Raw genomic sequence first — 20,862 nt, 5'->3', positions numbered from 1 at the left:
TCGTCCCAGCGCTGGTTTTCCTCCAAACAGCATCCTCCTCTGAGCCCGAGCGGTCCGCATGTGAAGGACAAACCTGACATCTGTCGGATGCATGGAGGAAAAACCTCCTGCTATATAGATATATTTAAATGGAAGAGATGCCATTAAAATGTAAAGTGGTGGAAAGTAATTGAAGCAGGCCTATATCTATTTATTTATTTACATTTTGGTAACCCACTGTAGTTAAAACAGGCTTACAGTTTAACCCTAGAAAGTAGTTAATGAAATAAAACTCAGCTGTTTTAAGATTTACTGAATTCACTTGAATATGAACTAATTCTGTGTACAAAAAATAATTTATCTCATATCATCTTTAGTTCCATGGTAACAGAGAACTTATATTTATATTTCATACTACTAGAAAATTATTCTTTGCCACATTTTTCATCTTTGAAAATCTGCCACAAATAAGAGATGACTTCACAAAAATGTTTTAAAAACGTGTTTTCATTTGTGTGTAGCCACCACTTTTACTTTTTTTTTATTGCTACTAATTCTCTGTAAGGAAGTAAATGTCAAATCAGAAATCATCAGAAAGAAGGTTTTGGAAGTAGTTCATCAAATCTGTGCATGAATTTAGCAACACCAGAATATTTCAAATCAGGTCACGGGTTAGCTTTTTTGTTGTTATTTTATTCTAAGTGTTTTAGGTGACATGAAATATAAACAAGGGGAAAAGTCATTTATAAATATGACTTTATTATAATATTAATTTATAAATACTTTAGTTAAGCAGAAGATACTGTACAAAAATATAATATTTTTAATCACTGGATAAAATAAACGCCACTTTAATTCAAACAAGTTAAATAAACTTCAACACAAAAACAAATGAGATATAAGAATAAATTATCCACAAGTTTGGTGTATTTGTAGCTAGTTTATTTCCATCGATAATGGCTCTCCTTGCCAAAACCTATGTACCAAAGCATAAATTAACAAATTAAATTAACACAATTAATATAAAATATAAACAGATCTGACAACAATACGAAGTAGGCCTATTTATTTGTCATTTGCTAAAGTGTGGGTCACATTCAGTTTAAAGAATCACAAATTTTCCTTTTCAGTGTGTCATAAAGGAAAATATGTAGAACTGTTCCAGTAAATATATCTAATGAGGTGCCTATTGACATATTGAAAAATGTGACTTTTAACCTGATCCTTATATATTCATTTTTTTATTTTTACAAAAAAACATGTAGTGTGTTGCTGTGAGAAAGTGTTGAATCAGACCTGCTGCAGGAAACGCCACAATCTCTAGCAAGGGGGCACTACTTCACCTAAAACTCAGGTTGCAATAATTTGTGTCAAAAACACTGTAACATCTGTTTGGAGCACTAGGTGACAGCAGTTCTCATTATACAGTGAGTGACTGAATCAAAGCCACTGTGGCTTGATTGGTTTCCTATGAGCACTGCAAACCACAAACCACAGTAACCTCAACTAAAGATGGTGAAACGTTTGATCTCACACCTGAACAGTTTTGTGCTCATTTTAAAAGTGAAACTCTTAATGCCGTATGAGCAGTTTCAGTCAGAGGTGGTATGTAAATACATTTACTATATTTAAAGTACCATTTACTGACTGTTTAGTATAGTACTTAACAGTAACTCACAGTTCTGAGATACCTGTCTGGAGTACTTTTACTTTTGCTTCACTACAAATCAGAGGAAAATATTGTACTTTTACTGCACTACATTATTTTACAGCATTAGTTACTTTTTGCACATTTAGATTTTTTAAAAATCAACTAGTACACATTGATGTGTTGTTGTGGATACATAATGTTACTACATACTGTACATTGGTTCAAATCAGCCCCACATTTATCAATTGCTATTTCTGTTCAACAGTTTGTAGGTAACAACATATTTTTTGCCGAAATGTTCACCTTTGAGAATTTATGTATTTCTGAACCAACTCTGGTTTTATGCCATTTCATCATCCAACATAAACTGTTTTGAATTCATTGGTGTTAATTGATAAAATGAATTCTGCCCATCCCGTTTGAAATATTGGCTCTTGACAGTTGGGCCTTTGTTATCTTCTATACTCTGTAATCAAAAGCTTAATCTATGTTGCATTGAGGATCGGCAGTGGAAAGTTTTCTAAGAGGGAAATACTATTATTACTCAATAATCAAATTATGTTCAACTGGAAAATATTCCTTAGATCGGCAGTTGAGGACAGAGTTCATCCATTATTGCTCACTCCTAGTTCCTCACTGAATGAAAGACAGGGTGTGTTTATTTTCCATTAATTGTTTACAATTGACTTTGACATCTTCTGTTAACTAACCACAGTAGCTGCAAGAACTTAAAATTCAATAACTACATTCATTCATTTAACTGCATTTCCACTTTCACATTTAACCACTTCAAATTTTTAACAGTCACATTCCGGAGTTTTGTGGATATGTTGGTCAGAATTTAGACACATGTGCAGTGTGTAAAGGGTTCTGCAATATATTAAGATACAGTATAGTAATTTAGAATAAGTTGTCAACCAGTTTTTCGATATCTCTCTCAAAACCTGTCTCATAAACAGCTCTGCCGGCAGGGGTGGAGTCCCTGCAGTCTTAAAAAAGCTGTGACACAGACCTGTTTCCTAATCATACTTGGTCAGTCTGCAGCAATGTATATTATAAATACTGAAATAAATAATGACAAATGGAAATAAATAGAAATAATGACCCTTGTCAATTGCATCTTTATTTTTTTCTGTGAACTTAAACTTGTAATCAAACACAAAATATTTTCTGATCTGACTGACTCATTGCAGCCTGCATACAAGGTATTAACGCCTTAGGGTTTGACTTCTCTCTTTCTATGCTCAAAGAATAACATTACGTTAGGACCGGATGGGTTTATTTGTACCTCTTTGAGTGTTTAATATTGACTCACTTGACTCACCCACTTCTGATAGCTAGTAACAGTAGCTGCGAGCACTTTAAATTCAACACACAACATCACAGCAACGGAGTTTTGAGGATATGCATGTCAAAATGTAAACGTTTGGTTTAGCAATTAAATATGTTTTCTTTAAATTTAAATACTCAATGGTAATGTACAAACAAGTTATATTTAACACCAGTCTTCAACCAAAGTTCAGATTTTCTGTTTCTTTACAACCTCTTGGTATCAACAAATATGACTTCCTCTGTGCTATTCTACAGAAACAGCTGTCCTGAAAGTTGTGGGTTCTCTGTGGTCTATAAAATCTTTAAAGCCTATTTGGGCTGCCCACAGTCTTTGTTACTGTAAACCACTAGATCCTCCTTTCTGCACTTTCTGAATTATGCATTTTTGGTACTTGTCTCAGCTGGCTCAGGTCCTACCTATAAAGTATCAGTGGAAAGTATCCTAATTTCAATGCCCCGCCAGTGGCAAACCACAGGGCTCTGTTCTCTGCCCTCTTCTTACATTTACATTTTAGTCATTTAGCAGACGCTTTTATCCAAAGCGACTTACAAATCATTACAAGGTACAAGGGTAGGCAGGGCAGCGTGAGGAGGTCTTGCCTAAGGACCCCTACTGGAGGTAGGCCACAGCTGGGCCTTTCACATTTAGACTGGGAGGCGGTGATGTTACCACTACACTAACTTTTCTCTATCCATTCCACATTCCTAAGCTCCATCATCTACTCGCACAGCTTTTCCTCTCTTTGTCATGTAAATAGAACACAACTCTTCCTATGTTGTATTCGCTGTCTTATCTCACATTTCTGCCTATTTCTCTGACATCTCTGCCTCGATGATGCCTTTTATACAAAATAGCATCATCAAAGTCTGTTAGAAACCTGGGGGTCATCACTGACAACCAACTAGGCTTTATTGAGCATGTCTCCTTCAACTCTCCTTCATGCAGATTTGCCCTCTACAGCATTAAAAAGATCAGAACCTACTTATCTGATTATGCTACCCAACTCCTCATACAGGCACTGGTCATGTCATGTCTTGACCACCACAATGCTCTTTTACCATGCATAATCAACCAACATTTAGCAGCATGTCTCATATACTACTGTTTATAACTCTGCAGTGGTGGCCAACATCACGTTTGAAGTCCTGGCACTCACCTACAGAGAAGCCAATTCAACACCTTACTGCTTTTATTGTCTTTTCTATTTTTACTTGCATTGAATCTCACTAGTTAATCATTTTGGATTAAAGTGTCAAATGAATGAATTTCAACGTAAGCAGGATATAAAATACTTTAAATCAATTAAATTAATTACCTACCCTGGGGACTACGAGCAAAACACATGGCTAAAAATTGGTCACCAATCACAATCATAGTGCCATGAAATGCTCTCACTCATTAGGATGTGTCTATTTAAACAGAGGAACAACAGGTCCTGGGAACACTGTCTCAACAGACACAAAAAGTTGGATGCTTTATTGACCCTGTCTTATGTAATTCTCAGATTTTTGTATTTTGACAGTTGAGGTATAATACTAAGGTAAATTCATGTACCACCTGACACAAGTCCAAAGCCATATTCCCAAGACTGGGCTCAAAAACAGGATGAGACTCAGTGTGCTGCAGGACTGCCAAATAAAATAAAATCAATCAAATTCACCACAGTGTAGCTGGTGGCTGGTGCACATTTCCCAACAAGGAGATAATTGTGCAAACACATCTTCAGCAAACAAACCAAAAAAAACAAAAAAAACAAAACAATCTGTGAAACAGCACCAGACACCATGGGCCCTACTCCAAAACCCCTAAAACATGTCTAAACACGAAGCTTACAGTAAGTGTGCACCCACAATGACAGAAAACGAAACTTAGGGCCATTGTGTGGCCCTCAATGGAATAATTATCGCTTTGATCTGAGAATCACGTGCCAATATCTATGATAAAAGATGTCATGCATGTGTTTAATTGCAAACTGCTTGTAATAAGTAGGTGTAGTTATAACAAAAATTAGGGTTAACTGACATGGTGAGTTAAATTCCTGTATAGTAATGACTTAATGGTTGTGACCTGATTTCACTTCCAATGAACAAGAGAATGACATACGAAGAGTTTCATTTCAACATATTGCACATCCTTCACCAGCAGAAAAGAAAATGTACCATAACAAACTCAGTCACCTTCAAGTTTGTTTTAGGAAAAATGCTATCTCCAGATCTTCTGCATAAATGGTGTTAAAAACAGAAATTATGCATTTTATAATAAAAATGTCTATTTTATTGTCTTTTTAATAGGTATGGTTGACTTTGGTGTTGCAAGATTTTCACACAGATTAAACGCTTGTACTGTTCATCCTCTAACCAACATAACTAGATTTTATCTACTTTCTGCTTCTTCCCATCCCATCCTCATGTCCCTGCATTTTTTAGCTATGATCCGATGTACCAACACAAAATAATCAACCAACCACATCCCTTCCAACATGCATATTTAGCATTTTACTGATCTTTCTCACAGCACATCTAAATCTCACTAAAACACATAATATGTTGTTTAAAAAGCATTTTATAAACTGAAACCTCCTGTGTGGGAGGACTGTGAGAGGAAACCGGGACACCTGGAGAAGGCCAAAGGCAGAGAGAACACTCCACACTTAGAGGTCCCAGCTGGTCTGCAAATTTGAACCAGAAACCTCTCACCGACAGGCAAATGTTAGTTTGATGTTTTACTAGGGTGAGCTCCTGGCCAACACACTTTGGCACACAAAGCCATTTTAAAACCAGAACCTGTTTGCAGACTTGGAGTTCGTACAGATCCTGCAAAGCTGCCAAACCACAGCTTTAAAACTTCCGGAGCATGTTGGTAGTTCAGATGTGACTGGACACCGGACAGTTGGGCAAAATCGCTAAATCACATTCTGTAAGAATGGCAAAAACGGCAAAGGTGTTAAGGGTGAGTACCCTTAAACCAAAGAATCAACTTCCAAGCCAGTAGCTTTTCTGCTTGAGTGCCCTTGAAGAGTCTTGATGCTTTATTTGGATCTACCAGGTAAACCAAAGGAAAGCATTAAAACTCTGGGGTTGTCAGATGATTGATATTATATGGAAGCATAAAAAACCTAAAAATCCTGTGAGAAGTTTCTGTCTTGAAGGGTCCCACGTCCTAAATGTCAGAAGCTAATGTCCAGAACATGACTAAAGTTTGGAGCTGTATTGTTCCCACTTGGGAAGCTCTGCTGGTGGTGCAGCAACCCACACTGCAACTCTACCATGACCTCAGCTCGGGATTGTTAAGTCTAGTCTGTGTTCGTAACAGCCTCGGGGCTTTGTTCCCTTTGTGAATTAATTTCTTGCTTCTCCTTTTTTGCAGATGTGTTTTACAGCCACTTGAACTAAAACATAACCTACATTTGAAGATTATCCCCGTTTTCCTGAAAATCACGTGGTCCATGCAGCTTTTGTTTACACTCCCATTTCTGCCCCCTCCCTGTGGGAGAACTGTATTCATGGTGAGCCAATTGTGCCACCAAGAAAAAGGCGGTGGCCCTGTGTGAATGTGACCAGTAAATACGTTCCCAGATCAAATAAATAAAGACAAATAAAACAATTCAGAAAGTGTTTTTGATTTAGACAAAGAGGTGGTTTTCTTTTGCACAATATGTTGAAGCTCTTTTTCACATTATACTTAAATCACTATTAGTAAAATGAAAGTATGAATTCACACAAGATTGTTGCCCAGCATTGCAGCCCTGTACAGCTTTACATCCTTTTGCACCTAATCATGTACAGCTGAGGCCAATGGGCATGTGACTAGTTTCACAGGTATTTTGTTGGGAGGAATTGGACATTTGATGCACTGATGGTGATAGATGAATAGTCAGAAGATTCCCAAAGTTATTCTAATCCATCTTCAGGGGACGTATGAACCGAACATGGTACATGATGGTGTCAATGAGATGGTTGTGGCAGATGACCGATCGCCATTATCAGGACGCTATGGGCCAACCTTGCAGCAGTAGAGAGGGTGAGAACAAGAGTTTGGAAGCCTGAACAAAGCTCATCACTATGATTAGAGTTCTGAGAAAAAACAACATGTGTGTGCACGTCTGATAGAATTATGATAAATGGTCTTAATTTTTCATTTAACCTGGGGTTCATTCACCAGGTAAATAAAACTGTTATTTGGAAACTCAAACCTGTGGCTTATTGTTTTAACCAGAATTGCCTGTAAAATGTACTTACTGAAATAGAAGCCCAATTGTTTCATCGGGAATAGCATCAAAGAACAGAACAGGTGACTGGTAAAAATGAGACCCTTTGCCTGTTTTTATTCAGCTTTATAAACGTGCTTTGACCCGAAAGCGCACTTAGTTTTGCTCTGAGACATCTAGTTTCACATCGTTACCCTTCATCTACAGAGTAACTGCACTCTGTAGTCACTCCGCCTCATCTAGATTGCTTACATAACTGAAGGATCTGATTTCTGGCTGCAAGTGACACCTCAAGCCTTGCAGCTGTTTAGACTAAAATCTACTGAGTACTTAGGATGTCAAACGAGAATGTTTCACAAGCACATGTAATCCATTTTCTAGTTGTAATTATCTGAAATAGCTTCATATTTGGATGTTAGTATAAAGATCAAACTACTGCAATTTGATATATCTAAATATTGATGTTCTTATTTTTTGGATACTGGTGGTCTCAACATTTTATGGTTAGCTTGAGCTCAAAAGCGACTGGCAGGCTGAGCATTTTTGTAACTACAGCTTGTTTTTTTATGTTACATTAGGAAGTGCAAGTTCATCTCTCAGCAGTTCTCTGTTCATAATTTTTCCAGATAATGTTTGCGCCGTTTGACAATGTAAAAAAAACAAAACAGTTTTGGGTCAAGTTTAAAAGAAACCACAAAGCTGACTTGTTAGTGAGCAAATTTCTCTGTAATACTAATTCCCCATTTCTTTGAACTGTAGCTTCCTCCTGAACAGAATGAACACACTGGCCACAAACCCGTGGTGGTATTTAAATGTGGAAGGCAACTTATCACAGACTGCGTGTATGAAAGTACATTCTGAAAGGTCAGCATTATGGTGAAGTAACAGCAATTTCATTTCTCCAGATTTGATATTGACACCATGTCACATAAGAAAACAGTGTTAGTGCTGCAGAGATGTATGTGTAACATTGTTGGGAAATGCATATATTGTGTTTTTTCTGTGAAAACAGCTGCGTGCTGTGATTGGAGACAGTCCACAGAGGTGATCCAAGCTCATAATGTTCCAGGTCAGAAAGCCAAATGGCTGAGTTGAAAGATGTTATAAATCTCTGTAGAGCTCAGTGAAAGTGCAGTGAGTGAGCAACACTTTTCAATTCTGTTACATAGTCTGTTGATGCATTGTTACTATAAAAACAGTGATTCATTTCACTTTCTACAAACAAATCCCTGTAACTCATCAAAAGGTGAGGAACCATGGACATAAATTTGTATTAGATTATAGTACAGTATCAGACAGTACAAACAGTTTAGCTACACATGTCCAGTCCCACACAGTGTTATTGATGATTGCATCACTCTTGGCAAAAACTATGGCGGGAAAAGTTTCTCTGCTATTGCTCAACGCCTCTCACTCTAACTGATCTGAACTGAAATCTACTACTTGGATACATGCACACACATGCATCAATTCACACACTTGCAAGCACGCTTAACATTAAAGTGCTTCCCATATACATTCCTTAAAAAAAACAAAAACAGATTGCACTGTAACCACAATCATAGCAACAAAAAGTGGGAAGATCACTGAGAAGACAAGATACAGTAGCTACAGATAGAGATTAAACATCTTGGCTGACAGTACATTCATTAGACTTTGCTCATGGGACCATCCTGACCACATCCCAAACTGTTTTCTATATTTACCAAGTGCTGAGTCCAAATCGTGCCCATTATAAGTTAAATATTGTGTCTTTGTGATGCTTTTTTTGCAGTTGATGCACAATAAATCAACTTTGTTTTAAATTATGCAACACGTTCACACTGGAGTTGACATCAATCAGGGTTATTTCAGAATAGTTATGGGAAGCATGATATCCTCGTAATTATTAGGATTGCAAAGTAGCGAGGTGTCAATATTTTGGATGTAGGCACAAACTGCTGGCACATAATGCATCAGTGAACAAAAAAACATAAAGCATCTGTTGAAACCTGCTTGTGCTTTTGAATGGGCTATCTCGTTGTGGTGTATATATGAGGCGTGCAGAGTATTTCTCGTGAAAACTAAATGCTTTGATAAAGACTGGCCCCCGGGGGTGCAGCTCAAAGACATATTTTTGGCAAGAAACACAAAAGACAGGACACGTGTGAGCCTGGTGCCTATTTCCAGTCAGTGATCAATGGATCACACTTTCACTTTCTCTTGCACACCTGTATAAATATCGGCAGGTGTCTTCTCCTTTTCACAGCAACTGCTTCACACTCTGAAGAGACACAGCCAATCTGAGCTCAGACCCACGAAGAAACAGAGACATGGCCTCTCGAGTTGCAGCTCTGCTCTTGCTGGGCATCATTTGCACTGGGTTTGTGGCAGGTAAGAGTCTTGCACATGGAGACAACATTAGAAGCTTATATTTACTGTGAGATTGCTCTAAGTGGAAGTTGCATGGTATGTTTGTGCTTATTTAATGTCTGAGAAACACTGCCGTCTCTGATCAATGTATATATCCTCCTGCAGCCGAGGTTGCATTTGACTGCTGTCTGAAGAAATCTGAGAAGTATTTGCCACCTAAAATCCTTGTAAGCTACACCATCCAGGAAGCTGGGAAAGGCTGTGAGATCAGTGCAACTGTGTAAGTGGAAACCACGTGTAGAATATTAACACACTGTGCACAGATTATCATTATTTTCTGAATGGTTCCAGTAGTTGGTTTGTCTGATTGAGTTATTTATTTATTTTTGCTACATTCTAACTTGCCATGTAGAAAGGTTAATGAAAGTGTGTGACTCTATTTTCCCTCCAGCTCCGTCTGCAGGCTAATCTCACTTCTCTGTATCTCATCGACTTTCAGGTTCACTACAAGGACTGGAAGGATCCTGTGTGTTTCCCACCCCAGTGAGCAGGGATGGGTGAAAAGTCACATTAACCTTCTGAACAACAAACGTAATTAGGTAAGTAAAAGCTGATCTTTTAAACCAAAGCCTTTTCTGCAGATGAAAGCTACTAATGCATCAACTTTGCACCGGCTGACCACTCACTTTCCTTCTTTTTTGTAGAGATGTGGAGTTCGCACTCCAAACCAGAAGCTGGCATTATTTCTGTGTCTCGTCAGAGTCTCATGGTCATGTTGAGCAGCTGAAGATCACACTCATTGAGGAATCATCACTTTGTTGTATTTTTTATCTTCCTTTCAGACACTGACTGAACCCTACAGTTGTGTTTCTTCTCTTTTGTGGTGACTGTGGTGTGAAACTGAATGAACACTTGTGAAAGGCCCTTTTTTTTTGCTCGAGTGAAATGCTGTATAGAGATGAAAAGACGTGCCTTAACTTGCCTAACGGTTGTAGCTGGGAACTAACAGTACCATCATTTGTGTCATAATACAATATGGTGCTTGTGAAAAAATCTTTGTGTTGAGATGATGTGTGCATGTCAAAACTGCTGTTAAGAGTTTTAATCAATAAAGTTTGATATTATTTTGTAACTTCTAGTTTCTGCATTTCATTCAAACTGAAGTATATGATCTGGATGTTGCTCGTCAGCAGCAGCTGATGTAACTCATCGACGATGAAGCACAACTTAAGCAGCTTCACCATCGCACCTATCACATATTACAAGCATCACCTGAGCCCCCTGGCTGAACTCAAACTACTACATGCTCAGTTTTCTGGGCTGCCAGGAGGGTCCAATGCGCAACAAATTAAAAAGAGGAAACAAATATTCACTGATTGTGTCACCTTTAGAAAAAGCACAAGTCAAGTGGATAAAAAATTAATAACATTCAAGACCATTGATTAAAAAAAACCTTACATGGCACCAGAAAAATTCTGCAGCTTGCACACAGTGATAACAGTGTTTCTAGGAACACTAAATTATAATAAGCATGTTGAGCACATAGCAAACCTCTTGATGGGCGACCACTCTACCTGCTGAGCCACTGCTGCCCCTGTGATACTGTCATGTAATGTTTGACCAGCTTTAGATTCTCCTGGAAACTTGTATTGTAACTCACTTCCAACCTGCTCTGCACTCATGCGTTTAATTAAGTTGCGTATGTGTTACGAGCTAAAAGTGATTCTCAGACAGCCAGTGTTAATTTCTACTTGTAATGCATACGATTAAAAACCTTATTATAATTACTGGTGTTTTGTTTCTGTGCATGCGTTTTCTTGGGCTGCAGGGCTTTCTCTCTCTGCCAGCCTCTATAATGCTTTTCCACTTGGGAATTTCCAACAACAGTTTACTGCAACTTGCAGAGCAACTTGAGGTCAGGTTTTCTATCAGTTAATCATAGAGCAGTTTGTCACAGAGGAGGCTTTGTTGTGTCATTTCAGTGTAAATGTCCAGTGGTTAACGTAATTAATTGTTTGTTTTTTGGAATGGTGTCTGTTGATATAAATGAGTCAGATCATTTAAACTGTCTCACCTAAGGAAAACACCTCAGTGTCCTGTCTGCAGATTCTATTACTTTAAATGTTCATTCATTAGCTGAGTGTCTGCGGGAAAGACTTTATTAAGAATTCAGAAAATAAATGAATTAGAAAAGATCTTGGCCAGATCGCCAAATTGTTCTCTAATCCCCAAATTAATAGTTAGTTCAAATTATTACCAGCATTTCTAACACAATGTAGAAACATTGCTCATTAGGGGAAATTTGAGGAGTTCAATTTGGAGATTCAAGGGAGTTTACATGAAGGGCTGTTCATAGAGAGTGTTCATGTAGGTGTTTTTCTGCTTCAACTGTGTTCTTTTTATTTATAATGCATGACATGCATATTATAAGTGACCTTGGTTGCTATACTGGACCAAACAAAAGTCAGTTTGTAGTGTAAAGAGTTGGTTCTTTATTCAGGGCTGACATTTTTCTACACAGTGTGAGTAATTAATTGCTGTTAGTAACAATTCTTGACATTTACGACAATAAGCTTGCATTGACATTTGCAGCATCAGAGCGTTTCATCACAGGAAGTTCCTCCGACTTCATTTGACCATTTGACCTTGACCGTGGCTCTGGGCTCACAGCAACAAACTGTTCTCGCGGCCAAAGAACAAAGCTCCTTGTGTTAAAAAGCACTGTGTGTGTTTCCCACAGTGCATGTGGGACTGTTTTTGGACATCACAGACCTCCCAAACAGTACAAACAAATTAAACTCCCGTAATGTTTACTGTAGTTACTTTAACTCTCTCATTTGATTGATTTGCTGCAGATGGCCTTCATAAGCAAAAGAGCAAAATGCACCATAAAGAAACTGAAAATCATGCTGTTGTCCATTTAAAGGAATGATATTGTCAAAACAGTGTTCACGTGTAGTTACCAAACCATTAAAAATGATCGCCTAAACCTGCTTAGCTCAGCTTCTTTTTTATGCAAAAAACTTTACAAACTAAGGATATTTAGCAGCTAAAGAGCCAGATATTTCCCTCAGATGTTTCTAGAAAAGAGACTCTTTGGTTGTTTTATGCCTGCTGGATGTATAAACAAGCAACATGTTGCACTCCCACACGGTGGCCCAAAAATCGTTTGTATTATTGATTTGATTTAAATGAACATTAAATTCAACTGTTATTCTATGAAGAAAATACACACATTTATTTAAATAGAATTAACTTGGATGATCAGTGAACTCATGGACCTCAACTTAAACACAACAGTGCACAAAAGTCGTGTTTTCACAGTTATTAACACAGACAAATGAGTCTATTAAACAGCCTGCAGAGGCACCTCAGGGAAACCAAACATGTCCCTTCCCGTATTCCTGATGCAGGTTTGCAATGACATGCCCATTCCTCGACACTGTTCTAACAACATTAATCTTGGACCGAGACTACTGTCAGGATTTTCTCTGCAGGCAATACTACAGGTCCATCCACTTTTTATTTTCTTACTGTAAGTGCATGAGTAGGGAAAGTCCAAAAACATGAATGTAGTTTGGCAAACACCCAACTAGTGATTTACAAGAAAATGAAACCTTTCTCTATAAATGCTTCAATGGACAGTGTGCAACTAAATACACACACATACAAACACACACAAACACTCATACAAATGAAGCATTAGTTAATGTTATGTCAACATAAATACATCATGTCTTAATCTAACTGGTGTCCACTTCCTCAATACAGTAAGTGGGGAAGAGAAAGCTGGTCTTTACAGACACTTAACATTTATGCAGATCCACTGGTATCAGTTTCAGTGAATTATTTTCCACGGAGGTGTCACTTACATAGGAACTAATCAGCAAACTAAATACAGTAATAGTGTAAAAGTACAAGTGTCTGTTCTTGGTTTTGTTTTGATTAATTTCTGGTCAGACAGCTTTTCAAATAAAAAGTACTACTGTATTGTGATCTCATCCGAAATCAGTCGAATACTCTATTTTTATATCTGTTCACAACAGTTTGATTTGAAAAACATTGTTATTTAAAGATCTTATTAAGGATACTTTGTTTGCCTTAACCTAACGATACTCCGGAAAATCTATCTACGCCAAAATCTGCAAAAATGTATATTTTTGCAAAATGCTTTTGATGTAACATGCTTTCTTAGAAACAGGGTTGTAATGTGCAAAAAGTCACAAACTGTTAGCTTAACAAGGTTGAAACTGCAGAAAAGTTGTAGATATCGTCAGGGTTTATTTGCTTTTTGCAAAGTGAAGGGTGTTCCTCAAGGAATCGTAGTAGGCCCATTACGATTGAAATGTGTTTTTCTCTAAGTTCATGTTATTGTTGTACACGACTGACTTATGGAACAAGTTGCACTTAAAGATTTGCACTTGTGGTGTACAATAGTTCCTTATTTTCAATATTTAGTGTATTTAGTGATAGGGCAGAAACTGAAAACCTGGCAGTAAAATCAGCTGGACCACATAGACCACAAACACACCCTAGTCAAATCATCGAAATGCCTGATATTTGAGCAGGAAAGTCATAAAAAAAATTAGAAATTAGTAGCTTATGAATTTAGTTTAGCTATATTTAAGGTTTCCTACACATGTTGTAGACTGTGTTCTGACTGGCCTCCTTCCAAACCTGCAAGACAAATCGAAAGTGAGAGAGAACTGAGCTATTTCTTTGAATACATTGTGCAGTTTATTCAAGTCACTATTGAAGTGATGATTTTTGTGCAGAGACCAGTGTTATGTGTATGTGTGTTTCCACTTTATATGTCATAAAGTGGAAAAAATAGAAACCGTACTTTTTAAAAATTTTAGTTTGTGCAAGTTATATTGACTTTTTATTTCCCTGCATTTATTAAATGTAAATATTGAGTCATGGATACAGGGTTAAATCATGAACTGCTGTTGATTGTTTGATTGATTAGAGAAGTGTGTATGTGACCTGACTCAAAGTGTGCCAAAGTATGTTCCTGTTATCTCAGAAGAGTGGTGTGCATGTCTGGGAAATAAAGGCCTGATAAACAATATCTAAGAAAAGGGAATTTCTCATTGGGAGGGAGTAAAGATATGTGGTTCAATTTGCTTGAGCTATTCAACTAATGACACATTCTTTTAAGTGGGGGGGGGGGGCATCGGAGGAGGTCCTAAAATACGAAAGTGAAACTGAGTGGACACTATAAAGGGCGGCAGACGGCAGATAGAGGCAGTCACCTCACTTTCTTTGCCACTATAGGTGTTGAAAGGAAGAACAGGCTCTTTATCAGCCAGCCTCTAAAGAGACGAAGAGACAACCTCAACCACTCAGCAACCAGACATGGCTCCAGGGTTTGATGCCAAGATCTTCTTCTGCATCCTCGTCATCACCTGCTACTGCACAGGTGAGTTTTCACAGGCATCCTCCCAGGCTTTTGAACTGTGATATCTCTGATGCATAGGGTCATGAGTCATGACCCAACTTTGAGAGCTGAAAAAGATGACAGGATGTATCTGAGCTAATCTTTGTGGCATGGCTCCAAAAGGAAGCAGTTTACACAGTGAGCAAGTAAGAAAAGGGGAAATTCTCCATTCATCCGCCGCCCCAGTAGTTTCTCCAAATTCTTCTTGCTGGTCTATCATCACAATTGTATCTGAGAAAATAAGTGCAGTTTGTTGTCTGTGATTGGACTTTAATCTGTAAGGGAAAGCACTTTAATGAGACAAAAAAGCACCTAGGATCTAGGAGCCATAACACTGCAATAAGTAGCAACAGGTACTTTACAGAGCAGATAAAAGTAGCCGTAGCTGAAGCAGGCTTGACGAGTTTCAAGTATTTAACCTCCAGTAATGTATTTATACAGAAAGGTTTTGTTACATCTGAATATTACTTATCAGCACAAAGGAGCAAAGCAAACACAATGCCAATGAGTTTTTTCTATGCAGGGTGTGTTACTGGTACATCCTTTGTACTATATCAGCTCAAACTTCATTTTGTTGTACTTGAAAGTTAAAGTTTAACCCCTGGAATTCCCAATAAAATTACAAAAAAAAAACTAACAAGGCAGCTTTTGTGTGTATAGAAGTGTGTAGTTGTTATGTGTGTGAATTCTGCAGTGTTAAGAGTACAAGTATCACTGGGTGCAACATTAAAGTGATGACCACATTATTGCATCAGTTATAACCCATTATTATCATACACATTGATGCAATTTGAGCCTTTCTGCAAAAGTACTTTTGGTACTTTAAAGTAATACTTTTCTATATACTTGTGTGGTATGTAGTATTTCTATACTTTGTTATTGAGTAAATGATGGGAGCTGTTTTTACACCACTTGTCACTCAAAGAGGAAGTCACTGCATCCAGAGTGATGATAGCTGCATGTAAGGGAAGCTCTAAAGTCACCAGTTCCTTCACCAAGTTCTGCTCTCGGCTTCCTAGAGCTAAGGGCACTTAATTAAACATCATGTTTGTCTGATCCATCCAACGCTCAAACGTATTCACAGTACTATAATATAAGACAAGGTAAAGCATCAAAGTGTAGAGTAAATTTATGAGGCTGGAACCAGGCAATGTTTGACCAAGTAATAAAACCAAGCACTAAATTTGTTCATGGATTTTTACTACAGGCATTTAAGGCTCTACTTGATCACCTCCAACTGCAGATACATTTTGCGCAACCTGATTTATGCACGTTTGAAGTTTCAAACAGATGTCTGTATTGTTATCCTGCAGTAAAACCTCACTGCTCAAATGTTCAATGAGATGGAAAGTGTCAACCTGCCACTCCCCAGCACTCTCTCTCACACACACTAACACATATGCAACTTCAAAAACAATTAACTTGTGCATGTGACTGGCCATCCTCATGCTCTGTATATTCCAACATCAGAGCATATGCTACTGTAGCAGTACAGTATAATGACTGGGTCATGATGAGAAGTGGAGAAGTGGAAAGGTTTTGTGTTATTATTATAGAATTATGTGTATAACCCAGTAACAGACACCTTTGAGGCCTGCAGAGGATAATAATTTATGCTGATCTGATCTTCTTTGACTTTCAGTGACACTGGCGCAGATGCCCATTGACTGCTGCTTGGAAGTCTCAAACAAACCGATTGGCAAATCTTTTGTTATAAATTACCATCGACAGATTGCTGGAAAGGGCTGTGCCATTGATGCCACAGTGTAAGTTCTAGCTATTTGTGGTGGATGCTCTATCTATTGGATTCAGGACTTATGAGCACATTGCATTATTGCATTGCATCCATGACACTGTCACTCTGACTGTAATGATATGGTGTTCTTGCAGTTTGGAGACCAGGGGTGGCAGGACACTCTGTGTGATTGCTGATGCTCAGTGGCTCACACTGCTGAAGCAACATGTGGATAAACTAAAGAGAGACTGCAAGAAAACCAAGTACATGGTAATTTCTGTTTGACTGTTTTGCTGCCCTGTACTTTAAAAAACTATGGTATGAAAATCAATTGACGTTGTCAGCAAAAACAAAAAAAAAGTACTACAGCAACAGTGAGTAACCATTAACGACCTATTAAATAAAACTATGAGGAAATCTCTACGTAGGGTTCTTAGTTTGCCCTATTTAACAGTTCTGCAAGATTTACTCAATAGCTCAGGCTTCATTAGGTTTCATGAGTGTTGCAAGACAAACTATGAAACCACAAATGCTGCAACGTACTTTGAGTCATTGGGTTGGACTGAAACCAAGAACAGACAGCAGCCTTACACAGTATACAATGAAATGATTCCCGCTAATTTGAAAAGATGTGAACATAATTCTAATTTTATTGGTTTTGATGTCTAAATTTGTCTATATGTGGATCCACAGGGCAGACGCTGTGCTCATGTGAAGCGTGAGTAAAGTGGCATCAACCTTTGACCCCTTCAGCCACTGCAACAACAGCAGAGCCTTGTGGGACACTGCAAGTCAAGTCAATGAGAAAAAGCTGTTTTTTCTATTTTACTGTTGTATTTGTTCATTTGGATTATAAGAAAAAAAATTGAACATTTTGAAGGATTTTTTATATTTTTACAGAGCTTTATTTTTTATGTTTTGTACTGCAAGGAATCATTGAAGAAAATGTTAAATGTGAATGTGTTTAGTTAGTCGCTATGCTAAATCTGAATGAATGGACTACTCAGGCAGTGCCAGTTTATTGGTTCTATTGTTTACCTTTCAAAAAATAAACCAGTTTTCCCCAAATCCTGATCGTGTCTGTCATTCTTTGCAGATGACACTCCTCTCTCCATTTGTATTGAAAATTAAAAAATAAACTAATAAATAACATTTTTGATGACTATTTCAAGAACATTTTTATTTCAAATCATGCTAGCAGTGCACGGGATGTCAGTGTACTTTGGTCCTGTACTTTGCAATAGATTTTAAACATGTCTATAACTCCCACAGAGAATTTTGCTGTAATGTCATATTGGAGTTGACATTTGTGGTGGGAGTGTAAATGAACAACTGGATTAACTGTCTTACCATTGGGTACAGACAGTCATGACAAGCTAGCAACATCATCAAAATTGGATTCAATATTTGGTCTCAGCTGGTTGCGTTGTAAATGATCACATCCTTAAAAACTAAAGACCTGGCATTAGACCTCTGCAGGATCATCATTTGCAGTATTGCATTTTGCAGATGTTACCACTTCGCTCAAAGAACTGCTGTGCTTAAAAAAAACCACACACACACACACAGATTAATTTGCAGAGAAACACTGTTTTATCAGGAATCCTGGAGTGAAACTGGTTCACTTGACAAATCCCCATTCGCCTGCTGAATCTAGGACATTTCCTCACATTCACCAAATGCATCAATCTATGCAACACATCAGTGATTTTTTTGTAGCTATATTTTAATTCTTAAATACCATATGGCTCTCTGACACTTTCCATCTGTCTATCATGAATAAATGAATATGTGAATTTGTATTTGTGGCCAGAGGTTAATTAAAAGGGTAATTTCCTTTAAATTTGACTTCATTTGACTATTACTGCAGGAGCCAGTGAGTGAAACCTGTGCTTCCCTTTGCAAACAGAAGAATATTTATAAAAGATCCAACTGGTCCAGTTTGTCTGAGCTTTTGTGACTGTTGAAATGCTGCTGACTTGACATCTTTTGTGCACGCAACCCTCTTTTAAGAGAAATCTTAGACCTTTATAAACAGTACATAAGACTTTAATTGAGCATCTTGTGTGCTGTTTTATAAAAATACATTAATACCAACGAGAACTATAATAAATGGATTTGTGGAGAATGGATAATACGCACAGGTTTACAAAGTAGTAATGTGATGCTGTCAAGCGAACATATTTATATAGTATTATATGGCTTTTCAAAATTTAATCTTTTGCATGAAAAGCAGACTTCTTGAAACTCGAAGTCGTTGCCCTGACAGATTCATCTAAGTAACCTTTCATCGCGAAATCTAAAAGGCTGACTATCACCTATTTACCTTTTAATCCCATACAGTTCTTGGATAAATAACGGATTGCATTTCACACGTTGGACAGTTGGCAGAAACACATATAAGCACTGAAGGCGCCAAAATTACTCTCTAAATTCCTTCATTCCGGGTCAAATTTCAAGTCTGCAAAAAGAATCCAAGCTAGTGCCTGAAAATTTGAGGAAATTATAATGAAGGAAATAAGAAAAGAGAACTATATCAAATGTGGTTTGATATCATCTGTCTGATGTCAGTACGATATGCTATATTATGAAAACAGCCTGCAGGCGAACGTCATTGTAACTTCCCCATGTTGCAAAATCACACTATGAATTTCCATGGAAAATATGTCTTTACTATTTAGTGGAATTATTGTAATGTGATTTGCACTTACAGTGAAATGCATATGTACAGTTTACAGAATATTGTGTAATATGAGACAGGTCAAGTGTCGTAGAGAGAGTTTCGGCAACATGATGCCAAAAACTAACTTGGTCAGTAGTTTTTGTGTTGTTTTGTTTTATTTTTGTTTTTCCTCAAGAAGCACACATTTAGAATAATAAATAGGCCATTGTTAAATACACTGAATCAGTTATAGGAGGTTTTGCTGCTGGTTTGTTGCTTTGTTAGAGTGAGGAAGAAGTAACAATCTAACTGCTATTAACTGTTAAAGTTAGCATGGAAAGCATGGAAATTAAATCTAAGGTCAATACTGCTGTAACTAATATTTTTAACAATTTAAGTAAATAAATAAAGCAGTCATGCATTAAGTAAATGGATGACTGCTTCTGGATTCCAGAACCAGACTGTTGGCATTAAGATATTCTACTTCCCACTCCTTTTTGAATATGAAACAAATCAATGGTTATTATTATTATTATTATTATTATTATTATTATTATTATTATTATTATTATTATTATTATTATTATTATTGTTGTTGTTGTTGTTATTATTGTTGTTGTTGTTGTTGTTGTTGTTGTTAATTTTTTCTTTTGCAATGCAATATGTTGACTGTTACTGTAATCTACTTATTTTATTAGATCTATGCTGTTTTGTTCATTTTGTTTATTTATGGTTTGTTTAATTTATAGTGACAAGAAAAAGTATGTGAACTTTTTGGTATTGTATGGCTTTCTGTATTAATTTGTCATAAAATGTGATGTGGTCTCCATCTAAGTGTAAGAGTATTGACAAATATGATGTGCCTAAAATTTTAATGGTTGGTCTCAATAAAGACATGAAAAATCAGAATTTCATTTGTGTGATTATTTTAGGCACGTTATATTTGTTAATACGCTTGTCAATTGAAATACTCAGATCATGTTTATGTTGTAATTAATGCAGAAAACTGCAAAAAGGTTCACATACATTTTCTCTCCACTGTATATCTTGTTAATCATTCTTTTCATATGGAAAAGACCAGTCACATCTTTTCACACTAAACTGGAAAAACCATGTCTTCCTGCTGTTTGTGTAAGAACCTTACAGGCCATGTAATACTTCAACATAAACTATATGGCTAATCATTTGGTTACCATCACAGCAGGCAAACCTGTGCCAAAAACAAGCAGACTAGTGTTCTACACCTAGCTAGTGTTAGATTACGCATTTTGGCTTTTATAGGTTTGTTTTTCTCAATCAACACACAATACCCCAAGCTTTAGCACTTGAAGCCTGATTTCCCACCAGAATTTCCCCATAAAACATCTTTAAAGTTAAAAAGAACAATTGTTCTCCCTAGTCTAAGTATTATTTACACTGTGTTTTTGATATCTGAGGTTTCACTTCCATGTTTTCTGGAGGATGCAACATGACACTAAGTACAGTTCAGTTAGTTTAGTTTGT

At 37.2% G+C, this 20,862-nt stretch overlaps 1 protein-coding gene across 1 annotated transcript; it reads left to right on the top strand.

Moving 5' to 3' along the window:
• The first annotated feature begins 14,774 nt into the window (after window positions 1-14,774).
• Window positions 14,775-17,765, top strand: ccl19a.1 (chemokine (C-C motif) ligand 19a, tandem duplicate 1). Its single transcript, XM_026342516.1, has 4 exons — window positions 14,775-14,944; window positions 16,605-16,728; window positions 16,853-16,967; window positions 17,391-17,765. The coding sequence occupies exons 1-4, from the start codon at window positions 14,881-14,883 to the stop codon at window positions 17,421-17,423; spliced, it is 336 nt and encodes a 111-aa protein (XP_026198301.1). The 5' UTR covers window positions 14,775-14,880; the 3' UTR covers window positions 17,424-17,765.
• Window positions 17,766-20,862: the final 3,097 nt, after the last annotated feature.

Source organism: Anabas testudineus, chromosome 9 (assembly GCF_900324465.2).
Source record: "Anabas testudineus chromosome 9, fAnaTes1.2, whole genome shotgun sequence".
NCBI lineage: Eukaryota > Metazoa > Chordata > Actinopteri > Anabantiformes > Anabantidae > Anabas > Anabas testudineus.
The sequence above is the reverse complement of the archived record's forward strand: the minus strand, read 5'-3'. Positions and strand labels throughout refer to the sequence as shown.